This window comes from Gopherus flavomarginatus, chromosome 2 (genome assembly GCF_025201925.1).
Source record: "Gopherus flavomarginatus isolate rGopFla2 chromosome 2, rGopFla2.mat.asm, whole genome shotgun sequence".
Lineage (NCBI taxonomy): Eukaryota > Metazoa > Chordata > Testudines > Testudinidae > Gopherus > Gopherus flavomarginatus.
This window is the reverse complement of record NC_066618.1, coordinates 166,979,569-167,007,341: the sequence shown is the minus strand read 5'-3', so window position 1 is coordinate 167,007,341 and position 27,773 is coordinate 166,979,569. Positions and strand designations below refer to the sequence as shown.

The following is a 27,773-nucleotide window of genomic DNA, read 5'->3' as shown; positions in this document are numbered from 1 at the left end:
ACCCCGACTGCCCCCTGCTGCCCCATCCAACCACCCCTTCTCCCTGACCACCCCTGGAACCCCTGCCCCCATTCAACCCCCCCGTTCCCCACCCTCTGATCCCCCCACCCATATCCACACCCCCGGCCCCTGACCACCCCACGAACTCCCCTGCCTTCTATCCAACCTCCCCTCCTCTGCTCCCTGTCCCCGTACCATGCTGCCTGGAGCACCAGTGGCTCACAGCGCTACAGCCACGTCACTCGGTTGGAGCCAGCCACGCACTACACAACACAGAGTAGTGGGTCAGGCTGAGTTCTGCAGCTGCATTGCCCCAGGATTTCACAGCCCCATCGCCCAGAGCATTGCGCCCATGGCGCAGTGAGCTGAGGCTGTGGGGCAGGGAGAACAGCGGGGGAGGGGCCAGGGGCTAGCCTCTCGGGGCAGGAGCTCAGGGGCCGGGCAGAACAGTCCCATGGGCCGGATGTGGCCCGAGGGCCGTAGTTTGCCCACCTATGAGCTAGAGGGATTCCATATGTGCTGTCTGAGCCAAATCCAAGTACAAAGTGGTTTGACTTTGTGTGAAATGTCACAATCTCACAGAGATTCGGCCTTCCTTCAATAGTTCATTATATTCAAAAGCAACATTGCATGCTCTTCGGCCAACACACCAGAATGGACAAAAACACCCCAGCACACCATGTTCTCAAACTCTCCATCAACACATGAAGGGGTGCACATGCTGACCTACCTGGCGCCATCCATGAGGCCACCCCAGAGATTCATGGATTTGCATTACTGAGGCAGATCTGGGAACTTCACTATACAATATCTGGTGTGATGCTATCAACCATGATCATTCTGACTGGTGCAACTGGGGGAGGGCTAGTTCAGTGGTTTAAGCATTGGCCTGCTAAACCCAGGGTTGTGAGTTCAATCCTTGAGGGGGGCCACTAAGGGATCTGGGGCAAAATCAGTACTTGGTCCTGCTGATGAAGGCAAGGGGCTGGACTCAATGACCCTTCAGGGTCCCTTCCAGTTCTAGGAAATAGGTATAATCTCTTTTTTTTTCTAAACAGTCCTCCATAGACTGTATGTGTTTGACCATGATAGTGAGGCTTGCTCCTTCCAGTTCTCCCATCTCCCAGCCAGCACTGGTTGACAAACAGCCTGATTCTTCGCCCAGTCTCTTCTTCTAGGGACCCCAAAAGGGAGTGATAGGCAGAATAGCCCATCTTCTCTTTATTCAACACATCAAATAGGCCTAATTTCTGACACTCCAATTTTTGTTCATTACTTTCTGGTTCTACACTTCTCTTGTTTGCCAGACATGATCTTAACACGGTTCTTTAATAGGCTTTTTTGTTTCGACTAATTTAGTCATTCTGTCTCCTTTCACACATTTTTCCAACAATATTTTGTTATAGGCATTATTACATTTTATGAACTTTCACTCCTCACAGTTGACTCCACAAATAAGGTAAGTTTTAATTTGTAGGCCCAATTATTACAACACCTCCTGCATAACACAGGCTATAGACATTCTCAATATATTTCCTGTCTGAACTACAGCAAACCTTTTAGAAAAACATCCAATATTGATTTTTAAATGGTCAGTGATAAGAGAATCCACCGTCACTTTTGGTAAGTTATTCTGTAGCAAGGTCAAAAGACTCACCGGTGTGGCACTTCCTGCTAGTCATCCTGGCAATTAGCTCTTTTCCAGCTTTGGTGCGCTTTCTGCCAGCTAGTGGCTCACCTGCTTCAGACCCCCATGTCCCTCCGGACCCTGGTGCCCCTTTACCTCAGGGTTCTGCCCCAGCAGTACCCCCACACTCTGGGTCTCCCATCTCAGGGGAACTTCCAACCCTCTAAGACCATCTTGCCTCAGTGGCTACTGCCAGTCATCATCTAGCCCCCTCTCACTGGGGCAGACTGCAGTCTGTAATGGCCGCTCATCACTGTCAAGGGGGTTGGACCAGCTGCCTCTGCCTATCCCTGGGCTACACCTCTGTAGCCCGTCCCTGCTTTGGCCTTAACCAAGGCCTCGGCCTGGAGCTCCCCAGCTCTTCTTGCCTTTCCCCAGCACTGCTCTGCGTCAGGTACCCTGTGCTCCAGGCAGCTAGGTCCTTCTCCGTCCAAGGCTGGAGAGAGACTGTGTCCCTTAGGCCTTCTTATACTCCCAGCCGAGCACTGATTGGCTGCCTCAAACCAGCACCTAATTGGCTTCCCAGGGAAGCCCTTTCCCAGGGCAGTTTTTAACCCCTGCCACACGGGAGTGGGGTGACCACTCTGCTATATATTCCAATAGTTAATTATCCTCATTGTTAAAAATATGTGCCTTATTTCCAATCTAAATTTATCTGGCTCCAACTTCCAGCCATTGTCTTCCAGACTGAAGAGCCCATTATTAAATATTTATTACTCATATGGATACTTATAGGCTGCGAACAAGTCACCCTTGAACCTTCTCTTTGTTAAGCTAAATAGATGGAGTTCCTTGAGACTATCACTATAAGACAGTGGTCCCCAACCTTTTTGTCTGGCAGGCGCCAGATGAAGGACCACTGCGGAGGTGGAGCACCCCCCGAAATGCCGCCGAATTTCGGCGGCATTTCAGCGGCGATGCCTCTCGATGACGCCACTTGCCAAAATTCGGAAGCGATGCCTCTCGATGACGTCACTTGACGTCACTTGTCGACGGCAAGAGGCGTCATCGAGAGGGGTCCCTGCCGAAATTTGGGGGCCACGCCTCTCGATGACATCACTTGTTGGCGACAAGCATCGTCATTGAGAGGTGTCCCAGCCAAAATGCCACTGAAATTTGGCGGCATTTCAGCGGGTGCTCTCCCGGGGTCCAGGACGCGGGCGCATTAAGATGCGCCCGCAGGCACCGCATTGGGGACCACTACTATAAGGCATGTTTTTCAATCCTTTAATCATTCTCTTGGCTCTTCTCTGAACCCTCTCCAATTATCATCATCCTTCTTGAATTGTCGCCAGAACTGGACACAGTATCCCAGTAGTGGTCACACTAGGATTAAATACAAGGTAAAATAATTTCTCTACTCGCGCTCGAGATTCTCATTTATGCATTCAAGTACTACATTAGCCCTTTTGGGCATAGTATCGCACTGGGAGTTCATCTTTAGCTGATTATTCACCAGGACCCCAAATCATTTTCAGAATCACTGTTTTGCAGGATAATGTTCCCCATATTGTAGGTATTGCTTACATTCTTTGTTCCTTGATGTGTACATTTACATTTGGCAGTATTAAAACACATGTTGTTTGCTTGCACCCAGTTTACCAAGCAATTTCAGCTAGACTGGTTTAAGTTTTGGTGTAGTTAGGAGGGGTTTATAATAGAATGGTGCAGTAGCTCCAGCCTTAACTACAGAGAGGCTACTGTCTCTAAAATAAGCAGACAATCACTGTACTGTTTCAAAACTTTAGTACCGGAGAATATTTGCTGACCTACCAGTATCAAACCAAATATTATTAGTATATAAAAACAGTTATGATTGTTACACACATAATACAAAAACACAAAAGCAAGGAAATTAAAAGTCAAGTCACCTTACAGTACATATCCTCTACTCTTCTATCCATAGGCACACATTTTATCTTCATCACAACTGCCATACACCACAGATCTTTAACTCTATCTTCTCAACCTCCCTTTCTGTGCACATCCTTTTATGGAACTTCCCCATCCCAATGCTATTAGTTGTGAACGTCTAATATAGTATAAATATAGTATAAGGGGTAAAAAACACAGGTGATGTCGTGCTGGGAGTCTACTACAGGCCACTTAATCAGGCAGAAGAGGTGGATGAGGCTTTTTTCAAACAACTAACAAAATCATCCAAAGCCCAAGATTTGGTGGTGATGGGGGACTTCAACTATCCAGATATATGTTGGGAAAATAACACCGCGGGGCACAGACTATCCAGTAAGTTCCTGGACTGCATTGCAGACAACTTTTTATTTCAGAAAGTTGAAAAAGCTACTAGGGGGGAAGCTGTTCTAGACTTGATTTTAACAAATAGGGAGGAACTTGTTGAGAATTTGAAAGTAGAAGGAAGCTTGGGTGAAAGTGATCATGAAATCATAGAATTTGCAATTCTAAGGAAGGGTAGAAGGGAGTACAGCAGAATAGAGACAATGGATTTCAGGAAGGCGGATTTTGGTAAGCTCAGAGAGCTGATAGGCAAGGTCCCATGGGAATTAAGACTGAGGGGAAAAACAACTGAGGAAAGTTGGCAGTTTTTCAAAGGGACGCTATTAAGGGCCCAAAAGCAAGTTATTCCGATGGTTAGGAAAGATAGAAAATGTGGCAAAAGACCACCTTGGCTTAACCACGAGATCTTGCGTGACCTACAAAATAAAAAGGCGTCATATAAAAAATGGAAACTAGGTCAGATCACGAAGGATGAATATAGGCAAATAACACAGGAATGCAGAGGCAAGATTAGAAAAGCAAAGGCACAAAATGAACTCAAACTAGCTATGGGAATAAAGGGAAACAAGAAGACTTTTTATCAATACACTAGAAGCAAGAGGAAGACTAAGGACAGGGTAGGCCCACTGCTCAATGAGGAGGGGGAAACAGTAACGGGAGACTTGGAAATGGCAGAGATGCTTAATGACTTCTTTGTTTCGGTCTTCACTGAGAAGTCTGAAGGAATGTCTAGTATAGTGAATGCTTACGGGAAGAGGGTAGGTTTAGAAGAGAAAATAAGGAAAGAGCAAGTAAAAAAACACTTAGAAAAGTTAGATGCCTGCAAGTCACCAGGGCCTGATGAAATGCATCCTAGAATACTCAAGGAGTTAATAGAAGAGGTATCTGAGCCTCTAGCTATTATCTTTGGGAAATCATGGGAGACGGGGGAGATTCCAGAAGACTGGAAGGGGGCAAATATAGTGCCCATCTATAAAAAGGGAAATAAAAACAACCCAGGAAACTACAGACCAGTTAGTTTAACTTCTGTGCCAGGGAAGATAATGGAGCAGGTAATCAAAGAAATCATCTGCAAACACTTGGAAGGTGGTAAGGTGATAGGGAATAGCCAGCATGGATTTGTAAAGAACAAATCGTGTCAAACTAATCTGATAGCGTTCTTTGATAGGATAACAGCCTTGTGCATAAGGGAGAAGCGGTGGATGTGATATACTTAGACTTTAGTAAGGCATTTGATACGGTCTCGCATGATATTCTTATAGATAAGCTAGGAAAGTACAATTTAGATGGGGCTACTATAAGGTGGGTGCATAACTGGCTGGATAACCGTACTCAGAGAGTAGTTGTTAATGGCTCCCAATCCTGCTGGAAAGGTATAACAAGTGGGGTTCTGCAGGGGTCTGTTTTGGGACCGGTTCTGTTCAATATCTTCATCAACGATTTAGATGTTGGCATAGAAAGTACGCTTATTAAGTTTGCGGACGATACCAAACTGGGAGGGATTGCAACTGCTTTGGAGGACAGGGTCAAAATTCAAAGTGATCTGGACAAATTGGAGAAATGGTCTGAGGTAAACAGGATGAAGTTCAATAAAGATAAATGCAAAGTGCTCCACTTAGGAAGGAACAATCAGTTTCACACATACAGAATGGGAAGAGACTGTCTAGGAAGGAGTATGGCAGAAAGAGATCTAGGGGTCATAGTGGACCACAAGCTTAATATGAGTCAACAGTGTGATACTGTTGCAAAAAAAGCAAACATGATTCTGGGATGCATTAACAGGTGTGTTGTAAACAAGACATGAGAAGTCATTCTTCCGCTTTACTCTGCGCTGGTTAGGCCTCAACTGGAGTATTGTGTCCAGTTCTGGGCACCGCATTTCAAGAAAGATGTGGAGAAATTGGAGAGGGTCCAGAGAAGAGCAACAAGAATGATTAAAGGTCTTGAGAACATGACCTATGAAGGAAGGCTGAAGGAATTGGGTTTGTTTAGTTTGGAAAAGAGAAGACTGAGAGGGGACATGATAGCAGTTTTCAGGTATCTAAAAGTGTGTCATCAGGAGGAGGGAGAAAACTTGTTCACTTTAGCCTCCAATGATAGAACAAGAAGCAATGGGCTTAAACTGCAGCAAGGGAGATTTAGATTGGACATTAGGAAAAAGTTCCTAACTGTCAGGGTAGTTAAACACTGGAATAGATTGCCTAGGGAAGTTGTGGAATCTCCATCTCTGGAGATATTTAAGAGTAGGTTAGATAAATGTCTCTTAGGGATGGTCTAGACAGTATTTGGTCCTGCCATGAGGGCAGGGGACTGGACTCGATGACCTCTCGAGGTCCCTTCCAGTCCTAGCGTCTATGAGTCTATGAGTATATATTTGTGTTGAGAAGGAGTAGATTAGTAATGGAGGTAATGGAAGGCTGTCATCCCTAGAAGGAGCAGATAACATTGTGGTAGATGGTCTGTGGTGTACACTAATTGTAGCAGAGTTAGGGTGTGTGCTGAGGAGGGAGGAATATTTTGTTGGGAGGGAGCAGATTGGTTAAGGGTGTGATAGAAAACAAGCATACAGTGTTCTTAACTCTTTTCACAATGAATTTTTTTGTATATTCATTTCCTAGGGCTTTTATGGGGCTTGATCCTGCAAGGTGCTGAGCTCTCTGATCTGAGCCAACAAAGTACTTAGCCAAGTGTTTAACTTTAATTACATGAGTAGTTTCATTGACTTTTTCATATTTTTAAAGTTAAGCACATGTTTAAGTGCTTCACGGGATTGGACCTATAATACACAGTACGTTGTAGATACATTGAGATTGACACTTGTCTTAACATTTCAGAGAGGAGACAGATGAGGTGAAGGAAGGGTTTGCCTGTAGAGGTGGTTCCTGGAGCTGTGCCACAGAAGTATAGCTGCCAAAGGAAAAGGTTTTATCTGTCAGTAGCTGCACATAAAACGTATTTAGATATGGGATAAAATATGGCATAAAAGCGTAGTTAATGATGGCAGTTTTATCTGTCAGCTACCTATTGGTGAATAAACTGTCAGTTAAAATAAATAACTTCTGTTGCATGAGCTTCCTTCAAGTTCATCAATTTTGAAAATGTCACAATCAAAAAGGCAGAATGCCATGGACAAATTTCAACAACAATAATTTCAAATGTTTTCTATTATAAATTTAAGAAATCTAATAAAGCTATATTTGAAATTCAAAGGGAAATTTCACATTGAACATCTATCTACATTTAGAGAAACACATAAATTTTTGTTCCATTTTAAAGATCATTTCAGAACACAACCCTGACTGTGAGGTTGAGAACAAGCACCTCCATAGTATTCCAAAGTTGAATGTTTTTTTCTAAAGGGCTCCAGCTGGCCTTTCATCCAGAGGTCTTGTTAGCACCTCTTGGACACGAAAGGTATCTTTTATTTTTTTAATTTTCTCTTCAGTCTCAAGGTGTGGAACTGTGAATTATTTATTCATATTAAATTTCAGGAATTTATTTCCTAACCTTTCTTGTGCCACAGTCACAGTCCTCTCCTTCCTCCACTATTTTGTTGCCACAGACAGGAGCTCTATAAGATGCATTCAAATACGGTTTGTTCAAAAGGCATTCTCCTTCTCCATTTGCAATGAAACTTTGAAAGTCTTCTATACTGCAGTTGCTAAAGGCCTTTGTCCCACCAGAATGTCTAAAACATAAAGTACAATGTCATCGTTAAAATATTCTCCATGCTTTGTAAAATGTATATCCTTTCATGCCACTGAAACACTCTCATAAAACAAAAATGACTTTGGTTGCAAAATTAAGGATTTGTTTCAATATGTTAACTGTCTGTCTTGTGGGTGAATGTGGCTATTAACCTGACACCTTAAGTGCATTGATTTGCCTTCAACATTCTTCTTGGCTAAAATAAATTACATAGAACTGGCAACCTCAAATTAACATAATTTCTCCAAATTGGAGGCCTCGTACCCAGCATGTCTGCCTCAATGAAGGAATAAATATAATTGTTTAAAATATGTTTGCAAGTTTGTGCTAGAATGGTGTTTGGGTCCCAGGCAGACTGCATGCTGTAGCCAACTGTGTGCAAGCAGCAGGCATAACATGCAATGGAGGATGCCCTCTTTAAACTAGGAAAACATAAGCAGAGCAGCAAAACCTTTCTAAACTGTTATTGTCTCAATCTCTCCACTAAAGATACTGCAGACCCTTCCTTTTCTGTCTCTTCCAGAACACTTGTTTATTCTCCTCAGTGAAAAGTTGACAGCAATTGAGGTTAGTTTAATAATAATCAATCTAGCAGCTACAATTAGGAAACCTATAACATAAATATCAGATTTTTTTTCTTTCCTATCATCAGTGGTTATATTGAATTGAGTGTATTAACACATACAAGCCCATTGAGAGAAATTTGGAGCCCCAGTACATCATGATTGCTGGGGCCCCATCCCCTCCCTTTTCACCCCACTTCACACATTCCCATTACAAGCATTGGAGGGGAGGGGCTGAGCCTTATGGGGCTGGTACAATTGTCTCCCATTTCCCTCCTCTTATCATCACAGACAATATAGCATCTCACAAGAAGACTGAAGTCTCAGTAAATTATATTTTAATGACAGATTACATTATATGCTAATATTAGAAACTTTTAGACCCTCGAGTAATTTTACATAATAGAACTAACCATGTGAGTAAAGTTACTTACATCCATAAGAGTTTGCATGATTGGGCCCATAGTGAGTACACATCTGTACACAGCATAAACTAGAAAGCTTAAAAAAATGGTGGAGAAAATGGAGAAGTGTAGACTAGTTTTAAACGAAGAGTGACTGAACATTTGAAATTTGATAATAAAAAGACCATATGATCTCTGAAGGTCCAAGTTAGGGCTTTTCCTGTAATCAGTGGCACATCATGAATTAGTGTATTTAATTTCAAGACTATAGCTCCGCGGGAACATAAACATTAAAAGTCACATTGTTATCAACAACTACTTAGATAGAGAAATAGGACTTAAAAGAGGAGGGTAGGAGAGAGATTTTGTACTTAAGTGAAAAGTGAAATATTTCCTGTAACTGTTAGTCTCTGAAAGTACTATTTATTTATTTTAGATTTTTAAATCAACTTAATGTTCATGGCATGTACCTGACTGACAGGCAGCCTCAGACTGAATTACTCCCTTTATACACATGACAAGCAACAATAGAGCAAGCTTTCCTGCACTATGTCACTAATCTGCTTTAAATCTTGTGGGACCATCTCCAAGACGAGAAAGTAAGTCAGTCTGTTGGCTCCTCTGCAGAGATTCCCAGCTTATGACATTTGTGTTGGTATAGACTGGTTATATGGAAACATACCAACAAAGAGGAGGACTGTGACCTATATCTATATCTATCTAGATATCCATCCATCCATCTATAGGTCACAGTCCTATTCTTTGTTGGTATGTTTCCATATATCCAAACTATCCCAACACACACAGGCGCACACACGCAACTTCCAGCCACTAATGAACTGGGATGGATTTAAAGCAGTGATATACAGTACAAAAGTCTACATACATCCTAATATGGCATTATTTAGAATAATAGCACGTGTATGCATAGTAAAATGGTTCTAAATATAATAAATAATGCAATGCTATGTGAGGTACATAAATTAATAATATATTTTTTTTAAAAACTTACACTGCTTTGGTATGCATTATGCAGGTGTATCCTGAACACTGACAGTCCCTAGAATCATCATATGCTATTCCCAGACTAAGCCCGAGCAGCTGTGCAATGATGACTGAAAATGTCTCCAGTGTTATTGTTCTTTGATACTAATATAATAAAGAAAGAAAGAAAGTACTAAAAGTTCATTCAACTGCGGAAACAAACTGTGATAAAAAACTAAATTTTTTGTTTTCTGCCCTGCTTAAAGTACACTAAGATATCTGTACTAGACATAATATATGAAGGAACGCATACTCCATTGTAAGGCAACTGCTCTGTCCCCTTCCAGGACTAGAAGAAAGTCACAAAGAACATATGTAATCCTGAATTCAATGTAGTTATTCACTGGAGGTTGAATCCTCCGTGCAGTGCCTAGGCTAAGTAGACAAGATGAGTGCAGAGTAGAAGTGCAGGGGCAAGAATCTTTCCATCTGATCCTATGGAGTGGCTACCGAGACCAATGGCTCAAATAATCTGTGATGCCTTTTGGGAGCCACTGCCCAGAGCAGAAGACCAGAGAACCCCCCAAGACAAGGATATCCTTTGGCTCCATTCCTATCTCATCATCCCTTGCATGCTGCTCCACAGCATGTGAGACCAGGCTCCTCTTCTAACAGTGTTTAACCTCTGAATGGCTCTGTAAATTCTGTGTTCCCCCTGCACAGCATAGCTGCATTGATTCTGTTGCCAGGGGATTCTTCTTAATTGTAGAGGTGGGTGCAAGATTTGCCCCTACAAGCAAAGGTCAGAACTGTAAGTAACCGATACAGAATATTAATTATACAGGTAAGTAGATTCTATTATATCATACCAGAGCAACCCCTCCAGAATAGTTTCTCAGACACAGCTTTCCTGCAAAAGATGCCCCTACATAATTTGGTTGGTCCCTATAACTGAAGCACAAAAAAAACAGATTCTTGATCATAAATATATTCTTTCTAAAAGCAATGACAGTCTAAAAGATTTCTAGTGCATCTTTAACAATAAAGTAATGTTCTTCTTACACAAATAAATATGCTATGTCATGTGGCCGTAGAATAAGATGGATATTTTTCCACTGTAAAAATCTTCGTAATAATTCATCAGCTTCCCCTGTTGTAGGAATTTTGTTACTATCTGCCCAGAATTCCAATGAAGACAGCACAATTGTCATATTAAGAGAGGTAAACATCTGAAAATGTAACAGAGGAAATACAAGTTAAATTACATGATATGCACTGTAGTATTGTAAGACCTATAACACTGCTCTATAGCCAAAATGCTTCTGAAATAAATGTAGTCCAACTTTACTAATTCTGGGTCACTGAGAACGAAAATGATACTTAAAATTGTTGACTGGCTCTAGTTTTCAAGATATGCTATTGGGTCAGTATATACGACCCTTGACTTGGGAATGGCGGAGGATAAGTGAGTTATAAAGGGAAGGGATCTCAGTTTAAACCAGAAATGACTAAAATACATCTTTGACTGGATCTATGACTGGGTTTGGACAGTACTTGCTTTTTAGGCAAAACAATGAATGATGCAATCTGAAGCTGGTATTGCATCATACATGATATGAATTGCATCATATTATTCCTAGAAATCATGGATGATGCAATCATAACGAAGCTCACATCACTCTGCTGAACAAATCGCCCTATATCAGCTCTAGAAATCATACAGTGTCGTGCTCTCTTATTTGTCAGTGTTTGATTTTGCAAAGGGACACATTTCTGTTTAGCCAAAGTGAGCAGAGATGCCTCGTACTTGTGTGAACAGTGCAGATAACTTCTGCTATGTTTGTGGTGAAGTGACTTTTGCATCACAAAAGCGCAGTATAAGCACTATGGTTAAGAAAGCCTATCACCTTTATTTTGGCTGCAAAATTGGAGATCAGGACAAGAGGTGGGCCCCACACATATGCTGCAACACTTGTGCAACAAATCTTCGCCAGTGGTTGAACAGGAAAAGGAAATCTATGCCTTTTGCAGTGTCAATGATTTGGAGAGAGCCAACAGATCATACCAGCAATTGTTACTTCTGCATGGTGCCTCCAGTTGGGAAAGATGTGTCAAAGAAGAAAAAGTGGACTGTGCATTATCCAAACATTCCATCAGCTATACACCCAGTACCCCACGGAGAAGGACTGCCGGTTCTTGATGCACCAGAATCATTCTCACTTGAGTCAGATGAGGAAGAGGAAGAGGATGAAACTTCTGGTCCTGAACCATCAATGTCACATGACCCACATTTTCTCCCATCCTTCTCCTCTGAACCACACCTCATAACATAAGGTGAACTGAATGACCTTGTCAGGGATTTGGAACTACCCAAGAGTAAGGCAGAGCTGTTGGGCTCCAGACTAGAGCAGTGGAATGTCCTGGCAGGCTATCAGGGCAAATGGAGCCCATCAATGCTTGCAGACTATTGCTGGACAGTGACAAGAGATGCTCCATTTAATGAATACAAGAGACAAGCCAAGAAGCGCCGAGTAGACATTGAATAGGACTAAACTATGTACATAATAGTTTTTTGCTTTTTGTTTCATAATAAATTTTATTTATATAACCCTTTTGCTGATTTTTAAAAAGTGTTACATAAATAGGACAGGTGAAATATTATCATGTAAAGCAACCATAAACACATGAAAAGACCTAGGTTTACAATTTATGATTAAAACTCTACTATCTACACAATATACATAGACATAAAATGTAAAAACTTAAATATCTTAGAAACAGTAGCCAATCAGTTGTTTTAATTGTCATATTTGAATTCAGCACATCAAAATACATAATAAATAGCACATTTTATCTCTGAAACAGACGACTTCTCAAAAATTGTAGACCAGTGTAAACAATGGCCATCAGGGACCAATGTGGCAAACTATGGGTTGGACCATCACAGAGTGTATAGCCACAGATGTCCCCATAATAAAATGTTGTAATCTATGTTATGCAAAATACAGTACTGAAAGATCCTAAAATCCAACATCTTCGTCCATATTAATCCTTTTCAACCTAGTCAATCAAAATAAATTCTCAATGCATCACAACGGTCAGTTCTTTTTATTAGAGAGACAAGATGAGTGAGATAACATCTTTTATTGGACCAACTTCTGCTGGTGAGAGAGACAAGCTTTCAAGCTTACAAAGTGCTTTTCTTCAGTTCTGTGTGTGCTCAAAAAGCTTGTCTCTCTCACTAACAGAAGTTGGGCCAATAAAGGATATTACCTCATCCACCTTGTTTCTCTAATATCCTGAGACTAACATGGTTACAATAATGCATACAGTTCTTTTTATGACCAAGTTAACTTAAAATAACTAAGATTATGTCCACACTGCAAAAACAAACAAACAAACAAAAACAGGTGTATTCTTAACTTGGGTTAGTTAACTCAGGCTAAAGTATCAGTGCAGACACAGCAATTTGGCTTTCAACTGAGGTTAGCAGTCTGAGTTCAATCCCAGATCATCCTATATACTTTAAACTGCACTGCTAACCCAAGTTAAAAGTCGAGTTTGGAAAATTGTCCATCTGGGGGAGCCTGGTGCCAAGACTGAGGCTCATCATACTACCAATACTGTATACACAATCAGACATAACCTAAGGAAGCTTAAGACAGAAAATGAGTCATAGATATCATAACAGTAACAAGGGCCCACAATTAAGGTAGTCAGAGTAGTTTTACAATAAAAAAATTCTAAAAGGGGACACACAACAAGTCCCTTCATTTTCAGATGGCTGAGAGTACCTGGGGTCACGGATGTCTTTCAGGGGTGAATGATCTAATCCTGGCAGTGAGGAATATAAAATGGTTTTTAATCTAACTGCTGCACACTGAGTATCCTGAGCGTGAAAACTGATACTAAATAATCACCAGAGAATAATATCATCTGTAAAATATCTGGACTTCATGTGGTAATAATATTTTCTTTTCCTACTGCATCTTTCATCCAAAGTTCTCAAAGCATTATGTCTCACATAACCCTTGTGATGTAGGACAAGATAAGTACACCTCTACCCCAATACAAAGCTGTCCTCAGGAGCCAAAAAATCTTACCACGTTATAGGTGAAACTGCGTTATATCGAACTTCCTTTTATCCGCCGGAGTGTGCAGCCTCACCCCCCTAGAGCACTGCTTTACCGCGTTATATCCGAATTCATGTTATATCGGGGTAGAGGTGTATTATATCCAATTTACATAAGAAAAAGACACAGAAATGTGAGGTGACTTAGCAAAGTCACATAGCAGGTCGGTGACAGAACTAGGAACAGAACCCAGGAGTCCTGATCCCAGCTCCCTAGATCTAACTGCTAGGCTATGACTACCAGCAAAATGAATCAAAACATCCACATTTCCCATATGAATATTGAACAGAAAAAGGCAGTAACTTACACTGTTGACAAAGCCAATAAGTTGGACTATTTTCTCTGTTACAACATCCTTGTCTGAACCCATATAGTCATACTGAAAAATAACACAACTTTTCAGATTACAACAACACATCACTGCTGTGCAATGTTTCTTTGAACATAACGTTTCCCTTGGGAACTGATGCTGTGTCCAAACTAGTTCTTTCTATTTGTGCCATTTCCAGATTGTGGTACCTGCCTTAATTTCAGGGAGATTAGAGAGGTTATTAAAATAAAAAACTCAATAATAATAATGGGGGAGTTCAACTATCCCCATATTGACTGGGTACATATCACCTCAGAAAGGGATGCTGAGATAAAGTTTCTTGATGCCTTAAATGACTGCTTCTTGAAACAGCTGGTCCAGAAACCCACAAGAGAAGAGGCAATTCTTGATTTAGTCCTAAATTGAGCACAGGATCAGGTCCAAAAGGTGAATATAACTGGACTGCTTTGTAGCAGTGACCATAATATAATTACATTAAACATCCCTGTGGTGGGGAAAACTCCACAGTGGCCCAACACTGTAGCATTTAATTTCAGAAAGGGGAATTACACAAAAATGAGGAGGTTAGTTAAACAGAAATTAAAAGGTTCAGCACCAAAAGTAAAATCCCTGCAAGCCACGTGGAAACTTTTTAAGACACCATAATAGAGGCTCATCTTAAATGCATACCCCAAATTAAAAAACATAGTAAGAGAACCAAAAAAGAGCCACTGTGGTTAAACAACAAAGTAAAAGAAGCAGTGAGAGGCAAAAAGGCATCCTTTAAAAAGTGGAAGATAAATCCTAATGAAGAAAATAGAAAGGAGCATAAACTCTAGCAAATGAAGTGTAAAAATATAATTAGAAAGACCAAAAAATAATTTGAAGAACAGCTAGCCAAAGACTCCAAAAGTAATAGCAAAATTTTTTTTAATACATCAGAAGCAGGAAGCCTGCTCAATAATCAGTGGGGCCACTGGACGATCGAGATGCTAAAGGAGCACTCAAAGACGATAAGGCCATTGCGGAGAAACTAAATGAATTCTTTGCATTGGTCTTCACTGTTGAGGATGTGATGGAGATTCCCAAACCTGAGCCATTCTTTTTGGGCGACAGATCTGAGGAACTGTCCCAAATTGAGGTGTCATTAGAGGAGGTTTTGGAATGAACTGATAAACTAAACAGTAATAAGTCTCCAGGACCTGATGGTGTTCACCCAAGAGTTCTGGAGAAACTCAAATGTGAAATTGTAGGACTACTAACTGTCATGTGTAACCTATCATTTAAAATCAGCTTCTGTACCAAACGACTGGAGAATAGCTAATGTGACACCAATTTTTTTTAAAAGGGCTCCAGAGGTAACCCTGGCAACTACAAGCCAGTAAGCCTCACTTCAGTACCAGGCAAATTGGTTGAAACTATCATAAAGAACAAAATTGTCAGACACATAGATTAACATAATTTGTTGGAAAATAGTCAACATGGTTTTTGTAAAGGGAAATCTTGCCTCACCAATCTACTAGAATTCTTTGAGGGGGTTAACAAGCATGTGGACAAAGGAGATCTAGTGTATATAATGTATTGAGATTTTCAGAAAGCCTTCACCAAAGGCTCTTAAGCAAAATAAGTAGTCATGGGATAAGAGGCAAGGTTCTCTCCTGGATTGGTAACTGGTTAAAAGATAGGAAAAAAGGGTAAGAATAAATGGTCAGTTTTCAGAATGGAGAGAAGTAAATAGCGGTGTTCTCCAGAGGTCTGTACTGGGACGAATACTATTTAACATATTCATAAATGATCTGGAAAAAGGGGTAAACAGTGAGGCGGCAAAATTTGCAGATGATACAAAACTACTCAAGATAGTTAAGCCCCAGGCAGACTGCGAAGAGCTACAAAAGGATCTCACAAAACTGGGTGACTGGGCAACAAAATGGCAGATGACATTTAATGTTGATAAATGCAAAGTAATGCACATTGGAAAACATAATCCTAACTATATGTATACAATGATGGGGTCTAAATTAGCTGTTACCACTCAAGAAAGAGATCTTGGAGTCATTGTGGATAGTTTTCTGAAATCATCCACTCAAATGTGCAGCAGCAGTCAAAAAAGCGAACAGAATGTTGGAATCATCAAGAAAGGGATAGATAATAAGACAGAAAATATCATATTGCCTCTATAGAAATCCATGGTACACCCACACCTTGAATACTGCGTGCAGATGTGGTCACCTGATCTCAAAAAAGATGCACTGGAATTGGAAAAGGTTCAGAAAAGGGCAACAAAAATTATTAGAGGTATAGAACGGCTTTTGTATGAGGAGAGATTAACAAAACTGGGACTTTTCAGCTTGGAAAAGAGGCGACTAAAGGGGGGATATGATAGAGGTCTATAGAATCATGAGCAGTATAGAGAAAGTACATAAAGAAGTATTATTTACTCCTTCTCATAATACAAGAACAAGGGGCCATCAAATGAAATTAATAGGTAGCATGTTTAAAACAAATACAAGGAAGTATTTTTTCATGCAACCCACTGTCAACCTCTGGAACTCCTTGCCAGAGGGTGTTGTGAAGGCCAACACTATAACAGGGTTCAAAAGGGAGCTAGATAGATTCATGGAAGATAGGTCCATCAATGGCTATTAGCCAGGATGGGCAGAAATGGCGTCCCTAGCCTCTGTTTGCCAGAAGCTGGGATTGGGTGACAGGGCATGGATCATTTGATGATAACCTGTCTGTTCGTTCCCTTTGGGACACCTCCCATTGGCCACTGTCAAAGGACAGGATACTGGGCTTGATGGACCTTTGGTCTGACCTAGTATTGCCATTCTTAATGTTCTTATGTAAAATATTCTCACCCACTTCTCAGAGAAACTTTATCTGTTTTTCTTCATGTCATCTCCTCCCAGATCATTTGGTAGAATGAACAAAGCAGCCAACACAAGAACATGAGAATGGCCATAATGTGTCAGACCAATGGTCCAGCTAGCCCAATATCCTGTATTTCAGAAGTGACCATTGCCAGATGCTTCAGAGGGAACGAACAGAACAGGGCAATTTATCGAGTGATCCATCCCTTATCATCCAGTCCCAGCTTCTGGCAATCAGAGGTTTATGGACATCCAGAGCATGGGGTTGTGTCACTGACCATCTGGGCTAACTGATGGACCTATCTTCCAGGAACTTACCTAATTCTTTTTTAACCAAGTTATACTTTTGGCCTTCACAACATCCCTTCACAATGAGTTCCACAGATTGACTATGCATCGTGTGAAGTACTTCCTTATGTTTTAAATAGACTGCCTAATAATTTCATTGGGTGACCCTGGGTTCTTGTGTTATGTAAGGAGTAAACAAAACTTCTTGATTCACTTTCTCCAGATCATTCATGATTTCATAGATCTCTATTATAGCTCCCCTCAGTTGTCTCTTTCTCAAGCTGAAGAGTTCCAGTCTTTTTAATCTGTCGCACATGGAAGCTGTTCCATACCCTTAATCATTTTTGTTGCCCTTCTCTGTACTTTTTCCAATTCTAATATCTTTCTTGAGACAGGCTGAGCAAAACTGCACACAGTATTCCAGGTGTGGGCATACCATGGATTTATATAGTGGTGTTAGGATATTTTCTGTCTTATTGTCCCTTTTCTAATGGTTCCTAACATTCTGTTAGCTTTTTTGACTGCTGCTGCACATTGAGCAGACATTATCAGAAAACTATCCACAAGGACTCCAAGTTCTCTTTCTTGAGTGGTAACAGCTAATTTAGATGCCATCATATTGTATGTGTAGTTGGGATTATGTTTTCCAATGTGCATTCCTTTGTATTTATCAACACTGAATTTCTTCTGCCATTTTGTTGTCCATCCTCCCAGTTTTGTGAGATCCATTTGTAACTCTTCACAGTGAGCTTTTATAGTCTGCAAACTTTGCCACCTCACTATTTACCCCCTTTTTTCCAGATCATCTATAAATATGCTGAACAGCACTGTTCCCAGCACAGACCCTTGGGGGAGCGTGCTACTTACCTCTCTCCACTGTGAAAACTGACCATTTATTCTTACCTATGATTTCTATCTTTTAACCAGTTAACTGATTCATGAGAGGACCCTCTTACCCCATGACTGGCTACTTTGCTTAAGAGCCTTTGGTGAGAGACCTTGTCAAAGGCTTTCAGAAAGTTCAAGTACACTATAATGACTGGATCACCCATGTCCACATGCTTTTCTACTCCCTCAAAGAATTCTAATAGATTGATGAGGCATGATTTTCCTCTACAAAAGCAGTGTTGACTCCTCCCCAACATATTGTGTTCATCTATGTGTCTGATAATTCTGTTCTTAACAATAGTTTTAGCCAGTTTACCTCATACTGAAGTTAGGCAATTACAGGCCAGTAAGCCTATCTGTGAGTCATCTGGTACAGAAGCAGATTTAAACAATAGGTTACATACCACATTTAGTAGTTCTGAAATTTCATATATGAGTTCCTTCAGAACTCTTGGGTGACTACCATCTGGCCCTGGTGACTTATTACTGTTTCACTTATCAATTTATTCCCAAATGTCCTCTATTTATCCCCTAAAAGGAATGGCTCAGATGTGGGAATCTCTCTCACATCCTCTGCAGTGAAGACAGATGTAAAGAATCCATTTAGCTTCTCTGCAACTGCCTTGTCTTACTTGAGTGCTCCTTTAGCACCTCAATCATCCAGTGGTCCCACTGATTATTGAGCAGACTTCCTGCTTCTGATGTACTTGAAAAAAAACTGCTGTTACTTTTTGTGTCTTTCGCTAGTTGCTCTTCAAATTCATTTCTGGCATGCCGAATTATATTTTTACACTTGACTTGCCAGAGTTTATGTTCTTTTCTAAAGATGTCTTTCTGTCTGTAACTGCCTGTCTTTGTGGATAAACTGAGCCCAGCTCCCCTGGACTACAGCAGGTGAGCGCAATCCAGCTAGTTAAAGAGGGCTGGGCTACACCTCAGCCTATAAAGGGCTGCTATGCTAATAGGCACCTGGAAGGAGGAAGGACTGAAACAGGCTGAGCCCTGGGGAGAAAAAGCCAGGGGTCAGGGCTCAGAGAAGCAATCACGCAGCTGCTGCTCCCAAGAGGAGCAGAGTTGACTGAGGCTGGGAGGCTACCAGGAGCTGGGGTGCCAGAGACTCCTTGGAAGGGTGGCCCAGAAACCTGGGGCCAAGGATAGAGTTAAGACTATTTTCTGTTTGCTTGATAACCTCTGTTTAAAGAAATAAATCTCCTTGAAAAGACTGGGTATGGCAGCACATGCTTTAGAGGTGGGGAGAAGCAATGGCCCTGGTGACCTGGCATCTCTAACTCTGGTGTTTAGCCATGGTGGCATTTTTTGGTTCTCTTACAGATTTTTTTTTATTTGGGGTATACAAAGAGTTTGAGCCTCTGTTATGGTGTTTCATTCTCATAGGGAGGAAAACACCAAAGAACCACACCACAGTAGTATTTAACTTCTAAAAGGGGAACTACCCAATAGTTCTCTCTAAAGCATGGAGGATGCCATTAAATGTTTGTTGCTGGGGCTAAAAGTACTGTGGCATTGTGGTGGGGCAGATGACATACACACCAGGCCAAAAGCCAAGCGTTAAGGAACCGCTGTGGTCATAATCAGCCCCAACCTGTTGCACCTGTGAGGCTCGTCAGGCCTGGAGACAAGCCCTTGAAAGAGAGGAACTCCATGCAGTTGCAGTGGCACTCAGAAGCAAGCAGGCCTTGGCTCTGGCACCCAGATTGGAAGCCCTGTGTCACTAACTGACCCATAGTTTGTGAATACTGCCTGCCTAAGCCCGCTGAGAAAGGAGATAGGTTGGGCTGATTTTCTTTGTTGAAATTCCCCTGAGGATTAAGCCCTGACCTGTGTTCCCTCTAAGCTGCATGGTTGGACAGCCGCCCAGGAGCGATTCAAGTGCCGTGCACTTGATTAGCAGAGCCGTGCACATCCAGCAGCATGTGTTTAGGTGCCTCTTCCCGCCCCCTCCCCATTGCTTTGCATCCACGTTGCTCCTGCAGCTGCTCCCGTGATCCTCCTGCTGGCTGTACAGAGTGACGGGGAAGAGAGGGTGTTGATGTCACGGTGTCCCCTTCTCCTGACCCCTAACTCCACAAAGTAGGGGAGAGGAGACCGGGCTCAGGACTCGAGCAGGAGAGAGTTGCTGTGGTCTGAGGTCTGAACTAGATTTCGGGGTGAGTGAGTGGGCCTTAAAGGGACAGCACAGAATCTCTAAGACTTCCCGAGCAGCCAGCTCACAAGATTTCTGTCTCCGCCTCTCTCCTGCCCATGTACCCCATCTCCACAGCGTTTTTGACTGGTCTATGCATTTCATAATTTTTATTTCTCTCTTACACTCAAATTTAGTTCTTTGAGGAGTGAGTTCTAAAATGTCTAACCTGTCCTGGCTGGTGTAATTATCCCTGTGATAACTTTTAAAAAATATATATTATATCTAGGTTTTTTGTTGATGCACCTTGGTGCACATAACAAAATTTATTCCACACATGGATGGAAAACCTTAGAGGAAACATTGGCCCCGAGCTTTATTTGCACTGAGGACCAGGAACTGAAACTGCTTGAAAGACTGCTTCACTCTCACTTGCACAAGGAAGGGGGGAGGTAAATATTTTCCTTTGTTTGGATTGTTTTATATCCCCTGAAAGGGGATGGACTCACTAAAGGCACAGTCAGAAGGTTGTACCCAGACCCCAGAACCAGACCACACGGCTGGGGCTGTCCAGAGAACAATATAGCAGTTAAGTGAGGTGTCTGCTCTCTCTGCAAGGGGGCAACCTTGGGACATTAACCTTAGATAGTCATATATATGCATCAGTTTTTGAATCTGTCACAGGATTAATCAAAATGGTTAAGACATCAGTGGGGGTAAGGGAGAAGCCACATCTACATTTTGTAAAGTGTGCACACTCCTACTATATGCGGTAGAGACAGAGAGGAAGTTTCTAGAGCTGGAATCAGCTTTTGCAATAAAAATTAAGAAAATACAATAGGGAAATATAAATGGTTAATTAGTTTAGACTTACCAGAGCCTTGTCCAAAATCACATGCATTTCCAGATATCTGGAGTATCTGATGAAATTCTGTTTTGCCTTAAGGAAAAAAGTATGTTAAGAAATTACTTCTACATTATACCTCTTGTGCTCATTACTAGCAGTGTAAATGGGACACAGAGAGCAGAAGTCACAAAACAAGAAGAGTCAATGCCCAAGCTTAATTAGTGCAATTCAGAAACAATTAAATCAATCTGTGGAAATAGCCCTGGACTTCTTAGAAGTCACAAATTAAGGAATGTATATGATTCTAAAATCATCAACAGAGTTGGACTTCACTTAGTTACTAGAATTTTTAAAAAGGAGAATAGTAATGGGAAAAATTAAATTAATAAGTGATCTCACAGCTGAGAATTCCTTTGATAATGACATTCACTCTCCACTACTAGCAAAACCTTTGAACCAAAGTTACGGAAGCAACATGTACATGAAAATCTGACATTCTGGAGCCAAATTTGTTCAGTCAGTCAAAGATTACTTGAACTGCTCTACCCTGCCCAAAGGAAAAATGATGTGAGGTCAAGACCTTAAACACTAAACTTCTGTATGGAATCTGATCCCATCTGGCCTAGATCCACAACTCTCTCTCTGGTGGGATAGTTAGGTGTCCTGCCATGCACACTGCACTGTCAAGTCACTGGCACTAGCAACATTTAATTTCTCACCTTAGTTCCCAATAGTAATTTGGATCAGCACATAAAAAGTCTGAAGAGACAAAGCTATGTTGTTCTCTGAGGACATGGCTGAAAACACTTCTCCTAACCAGTCGTGTAGGGGCATTAATGTTGAGAAGTGAAAGTGGTAGGTAGAGATCCAAAAATATCAAAGGAGACTGTCTACATATGTACGTGTACTTAGACTCGCTATTTAAATCTAGAACTACCAATTTTCAGGTGCTGAATGTTAGAGTGAGGATCCAGCGAGGATATTTAGGAGTCTAATCCTCAGCCCAATATTTGAGGCCTCAGCTATGCTGTCTCACCTGTTGTTATTGGACTTGTGTGCAGAAAGCCCTCCTCATCAAGATGGGACTATCCCCTTTAGTAATATTACATCTATGAGCAAGGTGGTGACATAAGACATCATGACCTCTCAAACCAGTTCAGGGTACTGGATCACATTCCCACAAGCATCCAAGAATCATTGCTTCCCAGCTACATTCTTTCCTAATAAAGTAACGGCTTCTACTTGCCATGTAGCAGCCCCGTGCTTCAATCCACGGTCCAGGAAGATAATGTATGTTATCACAATACCCAACCAAAAGAGGTAAAATATTGTTCTGACCACAACTGAGTTGTCCAGTGTCTGAGTATCAGACATACTGAATAAACCAAAATCACCACAGTGTAGTGGCTCTGCCCTGACTTCCAGACAAAACACAAACAGATAAATTCTGCCTTCAATAACATCCACGCAACCCCACAAACGTATTGAAGATATACAAGCATAACTGAGAAAAGAATTTGGGTAAAAATACTTAGTGTAGTAATTTTAAAGTAGATCAGATACTAACATATTAAACATTTTCTCAGCAAAGCAAACCAACCAGCACCTACTTTTATTCCTGTATCCAGCTTTCGTGTCATCCCTTCACTCCATATAACAGAATCATTTTCTACAAAAAGCAGACTCTCTATGTTTTCATTCCATATTTGATAAACTAGATGCTGAAATCCAGGTGTAGAGTCCAAAGGTTCAATTCCATAGCTGACATTCTTTAACTGCAGTATCCCTCTGAAAAAGCCAAAATTATGTGAAGCTATAATAGTTTGAATGAAACTACAGACAGTCTGAAAGGCAACAGATACTGTAAATGCAAAAAAACCTTCTGCATTATTTAATTTCTGTATTTAAATAAAAATTATGTCATTACCTAAGTCCAGAACAGGTGCTGAGTGTCACAACTGAATTTGGAAAACCTGCAATATATCCTTTGTAGAAACAATCACGCTAGAAAAAATAATTCAAGAAAAATTAATGGCTTACTTATCAGTAAGGGGAGTTCACTATCCAAGAGCTGGAAATCATTTTAGTATTGAAATGTTGAGGCAGTGCACATCCGTAATTATTTAGGTTATGCTGTCACTCTAACTTTAAAGGATATGCTCCCAATGAAAAGATTCAGAGTATATGGGGACAAGGGGACCACAGTCTGTGAACGTGAGTAGATGTGAGTGAATTGGAAAACTCAAAATGATCAACTTTTCTGTCTTTGTACCCCTCTCAGGGCCAAATTAAACTTTTGTGGACCCCACCCCGCACTTAGCCCATCCTCTGCTCCAAGGCCCCAGCCCTGCTCTGCATCTTCCCTCAAGGCCCCGCCCACCACTCACACACAGAGGGGAGGGAGCAGAAAAGAAGGGGGACAGAGGAGCAAGCAGTGGGTAGGGGAGGGGTGGAAAAGAAGAAGCAGTCAGAGGGGTCTCGGGGGAAGAGGCTGAGTGGGAGCAGAGCCAGTGTAAACCCAGTACTGTTCCCTCTACTGAGCTGCACTCTTCGGGGACTATATCTATTTATCTTAGGTACTTGTATGACCTCCATCACCACAGTATCTGAGCACCTCAATATATTTATCTTCATGGCACTCATGTAGGGTGACCAGATGTCCCGATTTTATAGGGACAGTCCCGATATTTGGGGCTTTGTCTTATATAGGTGCCTATTATCCCCCACCCGCATCCCGATTTTTTGCACTTGCTATCTGGTCACCTTATGCTTGTGAGGTAAGGAAGTTCTATTATCCTCATTTTACAGATGGAGAATTGAGGCACAGAGAGACTAAGTAACCTGCCCAAAGCCACACATGAAGCCTGCGCTGATGAGAGACTTGAAACCAGGTCTGCCAAGTCCTAGACTAGCGCCCTAATCATTGGACCATCCTTCCTCTCCAATATTCCAGTACTATGAGCAAGTACTCTGAGAAGGTACTGTAAGCCTGTCGATAATATTTAAGAGAAAAGCTTAGGGTGCATTGCTCTTCTGAAACTAGCATCTGCCATTGCCATTAACTGCAGATTAAATCCTACTTTGGGGATTTGGGGAGAACAGTTTATGGATAATAAGCTAATATTATCTATACTGAAATGCTCAGGATTGTAAGAAACTCATATTTCTTTTACATCTATGTTTTTCTTTTGATTTTACATATAATTGAGATCTTCACAATTAAGCTATTGATTTTATGAGTTTCAAAAATGTTCAGCACTGGCACTCCACTCCACTCCAACTAACTTTAATGGGAACAAAGTTAGGTCAACACTAACAGCTTTAGAAAATCCCACTCTAAAACTCTGTTGTAGTGCCCTTACCACAGATGCTTTCTTGATAAGGCTATTAATTTAATACAGTTCTAAATTTGAAAATAATAATTTTTTACTCTTAGTAATTCTAATGGATATTTGTACCTTTCATTGAAGAAGCTCATAACAGAATTAGCAATAAATAAGAAAAGTCTAAGGTACTTTCCAACAGGAGGGTCATTTTAATACTTAAAAATATAAGTAAAATCCCCAGAGAGTATTTCTAACAGCGAGTCTATTTTCAAAAAGCTAAACCTGCAAGATACAGTAAATAAATCTTACCTTAATATGTGGGAAATTAGAATGAACAGACCCCTCTTGGCTGTAAGTATACACCCTGAAATTATTGGGTAAAAAAACTCTATTTAAAAAAAGAAAAGAAAAAAGTTTGAATTCCAAAATAAGTATTATACATTCCTGAAAAATTAAAGAGCACTCACACTTATTTCAGCATGTTGCAATGATTTTTTTCCACCCTTTAGTTCAGTTTCTTGAGTCACAATTTAATGTTTTATGTTTTCTTTCCGATTGGAAAATTGTTGAGTTAGATGGAGTGACAGTAATGATCAGCCTTCAAGATACACAGCTACAAACCTTTCTGAGGATTCCAAATTCATTTGCTGTTTGCCAGTCAGCTTCTCAATCTTCTCCTTAAGTCTTGAAACTCAAGGATCTGTAAGGGTATTTCCTACTTATCAATTATCAGTGCATAATAATAAGAATAACAGGCTAAAGCGACAAGATGGAGAAGTATAAGTTTGGACTTTTACAGACAAAAAATAATAACCAAAGACTGGAAAACAAAGGGAAGTTAAAAACAAGTCATCCAATACCTGACAGGATTTATTAGAAACATTTAATAATAACAGATCACACAGTACCCAGCCAAAGGGTGAGGAAGAAAGTCAATCACTTACTGTTGCTTCAGGTGAAGGGTATATGACCTCTCTTCTATTGTAATAACATAGGACACCTGGTTCTAATGCATCCAGAATGACAGAGAAAAAAAGGGATTTACTAACAAAGTATTTTAAATAGCTCAATAATTCTGCATCTACTAAACATGAACATAAATTTAAAGTGCTCAGTGAAGAAGTTTCTCAAGAGAAATGGACAAATTGAGATTAAAATACAACAGACCAGGGTTGGCCCTTCTTGACATCTACTAAAAAAGACGGTTACTCACCTTTGTAACTGTTGTTCTTCGAGATGTGTTGCTCATATCCATTCCAGTTAGGTTAGGTGTGCGCGCGCCGCGTGCACTTTCATCGGAAGACTTTTACCCTAGCAACACTCGGTGGGCCGGCAGGGCACCCCCTGGAGTGGCACCGCTATGGCGCTTGATATATACCCTTGCCGGCCCATCCGTCCCTCAGTTCCTTCTTGCCAGCTACTCCAACAGTGGGGAAGGAGGGCGGTTTTGGAATGGATATGAGCAACACATCTCGAAGAACAACAGTTACAAAGGTAGAGAACGCATTCGCAGTCTGGCATGCTTTGTGACGAATGTGCATGCAGCCATGTGACCGAGGAGGCCAAGGCAAGTGCGAGCAGAGGTTGTTGGAAAGCTCTGAAGTCTTTGTACAAGGGAGACTATAGCCTGAAAACGATGTGGGGGTAAACTGACCGTTGCAAGGTTGGAGTCCAGCATGGCCCCAATAAACTCTATCCTCTGCGCAGGCACCAGAGTGGACTTCTCCAAATTGATTATCAGGCCTAGACGCGTGAACAGGTCCTTGATGATGGTCACATGGCTGATGACTTGTGCCTCTGAGGTCCCTCGAATAAGCCAGTCACCGAGGTATGGGAAGACATGTATTCGACGACGACAGAGGAAGCTGCGACGACTGCCGTATACTTCGAGAAGACCCGAGGGGCGAGGAGAGGCCAAAGGGAAGGACCGTAAACTGATAGTGTTGATGATTCACCACAAAGCGCAGATACCATCTGTGCGGGGGGTAAATTGAAATGTGGAAATATGCATCCTTCATGTTGAGAGCGGCATACCAATCTCCGGGATCCAGGGAAGGAATGATGGTTCCCAGGGATACCACGCGGAACTTGAACTTTTTGATGAATTTGTTCAGTCCTCGCAGGTCTAGGATAGGCCGGAGGCCCTCTTTTGCCTTGGGGATTAGGAAATATCAGGAATAAAACCCCTTGCCCCTTAATTCCTCTGGTACCTCCTCTATAGCTCCGATTGAAAGGAGCCTCTGGACCTCCTGGAGGAGGAGTTGCTCGTGAGAGGGGTCCCTGAAGAGGGACGAGGAGGGGCGGTGGGAGGGGGTAAAACAAACTGAAGATGGTATCCAAGCTCCACCGTGCCTAGGAGCCAAAGATCTGAAGTTAACTGGGACCACGCAGGGAGGAACGGGGCAAGGCAGTTGTAGAACTGAAAGGGATCCTGGGAGGCAATTGGTACTCTGCTCTAGGGCGCACCCTCAAAAGTTTGATTTGGGTCCCGCGTTGGTTTGGTGGGACCGGAATTGTTATCCCCTTGAGGTCCAGACTGACGTCTGCGGTTGGTACGACCTCGTCTTCTGGCAAAGTCTTGCCTTGGCCTAGGTGGGGGGTAAGGGCGCTGAGGTTGGGAGCGGAATGACCGTCTTTGAGTCTGAGGCATATGCATTCCCAGCGAACGCATAATTACGCGGTTGTCCTTTAGACTCTGCAGTCTGGGGTCCGTCTTTTGTGAGAACAAGCCCTGTCCATCAAATGGCAAGTCTTGTATGGTATGTTGAAGTTCAGGTGGCAGGCCGGACACTTGCAACCATGATATACGTTGCATGGCTATTCCAGAGGCGACCGTTCTAGCTGCCGAGTCGGCGGCATCTAGCGAGGCCTGTAGGGAGGTCCACGCAACTCTCTTCCCCTCCTCCAGGACTGCTGTAAATTCCTGGTGGAAGTCCTGCAGGACCAACTCTGTAAACTTCCCTACCGCCTCCCAGGTGTTATAGTTGTACCTACTCAGGAGGGCTTGTTGGTTCGCAACCCTGAATTGGAGGCTTCCCGCAGAATAGATTTTCTGTCCCAACAAATCCATTCGCCTGGCCTCCCTAGATTTAGGCACAGGAGCTTGTTGGCAGTGGCACTCCCATTCATTGACAGACTGTACAACCAATGAACAGGGAAGGGGGTGCACACAGAGGTACTCATACCCCTTGGAGGGCACCATGTACTTCCGTTCGACCCCTCTGGCTGGGGGTGGGATGGATGCTGGGGATTGCCAGATGGTGTCTGCTCTAGCCTAGATCGAATGGATGAAGGGGAGAGCCACTCTGATTGGTGTCTCCGCAGACAAAATGCTTATCACCGGGTCCTCCACCTCTGGAACTTCCT

At 41.9% G+C, this 27,773-nt stretch overlaps 1 protein-coding gene across 1 annotated transcript in view; it reads right to left on the bottom strand.

The window, feature by feature from the left end:
- LOC127044683 (disintegrin and metalloproteinase domain-containing protein 2-like) overlaps positions 1 to 27,773 on the bottom strand; it is a 92,807-nt gene that overhangs the window by 49,155 nt on the left and 15,879 nt on the right. Inside the window, exons 3-12 of the mRNA XM_050939759.1 lie at positions 25,352 to 25,413; positions 24,717 to 24,795; positions 23,009 to 23,085; positions 22,692 to 22,869; positions 21,109 to 21,174; positions 14,043 to 14,114; positions 10,665 to 10,831; positions 10,472 to 10,553; positions 9,631 to 9,767; positions 7,451 to 7,631 (exon numbers count right to left, since the gene is read on the bottom strand). Of these exons, the coding sequence (XP_050795716.1) occupies positions 7,451 to 7,631; positions 9,631 to 9,767; positions 10,472 to 10,553; positions 10,665 to 10,831; positions 14,043 to 14,114; positions 21,109 to 21,174; positions 22,692 to 22,869; positions 23,009 to 23,085; positions 24,717 to 24,795; positions 25,352 to 25,413 (1,101 nt within the window). The remainder of the gene's footprint in view (positions 1 to 7,450; positions 7,632 to 9,630; positions 9,768 to 10,471; positions 10,554 to 10,664; positions 10,832 to 14,042; positions 14,115 to 21,108; positions 21,175 to 22,691; positions 22,870 to 23,008; positions 23,086 to 24,716; positions 24,796 to 25,351; positions 25,414 to 27,773) is intronic.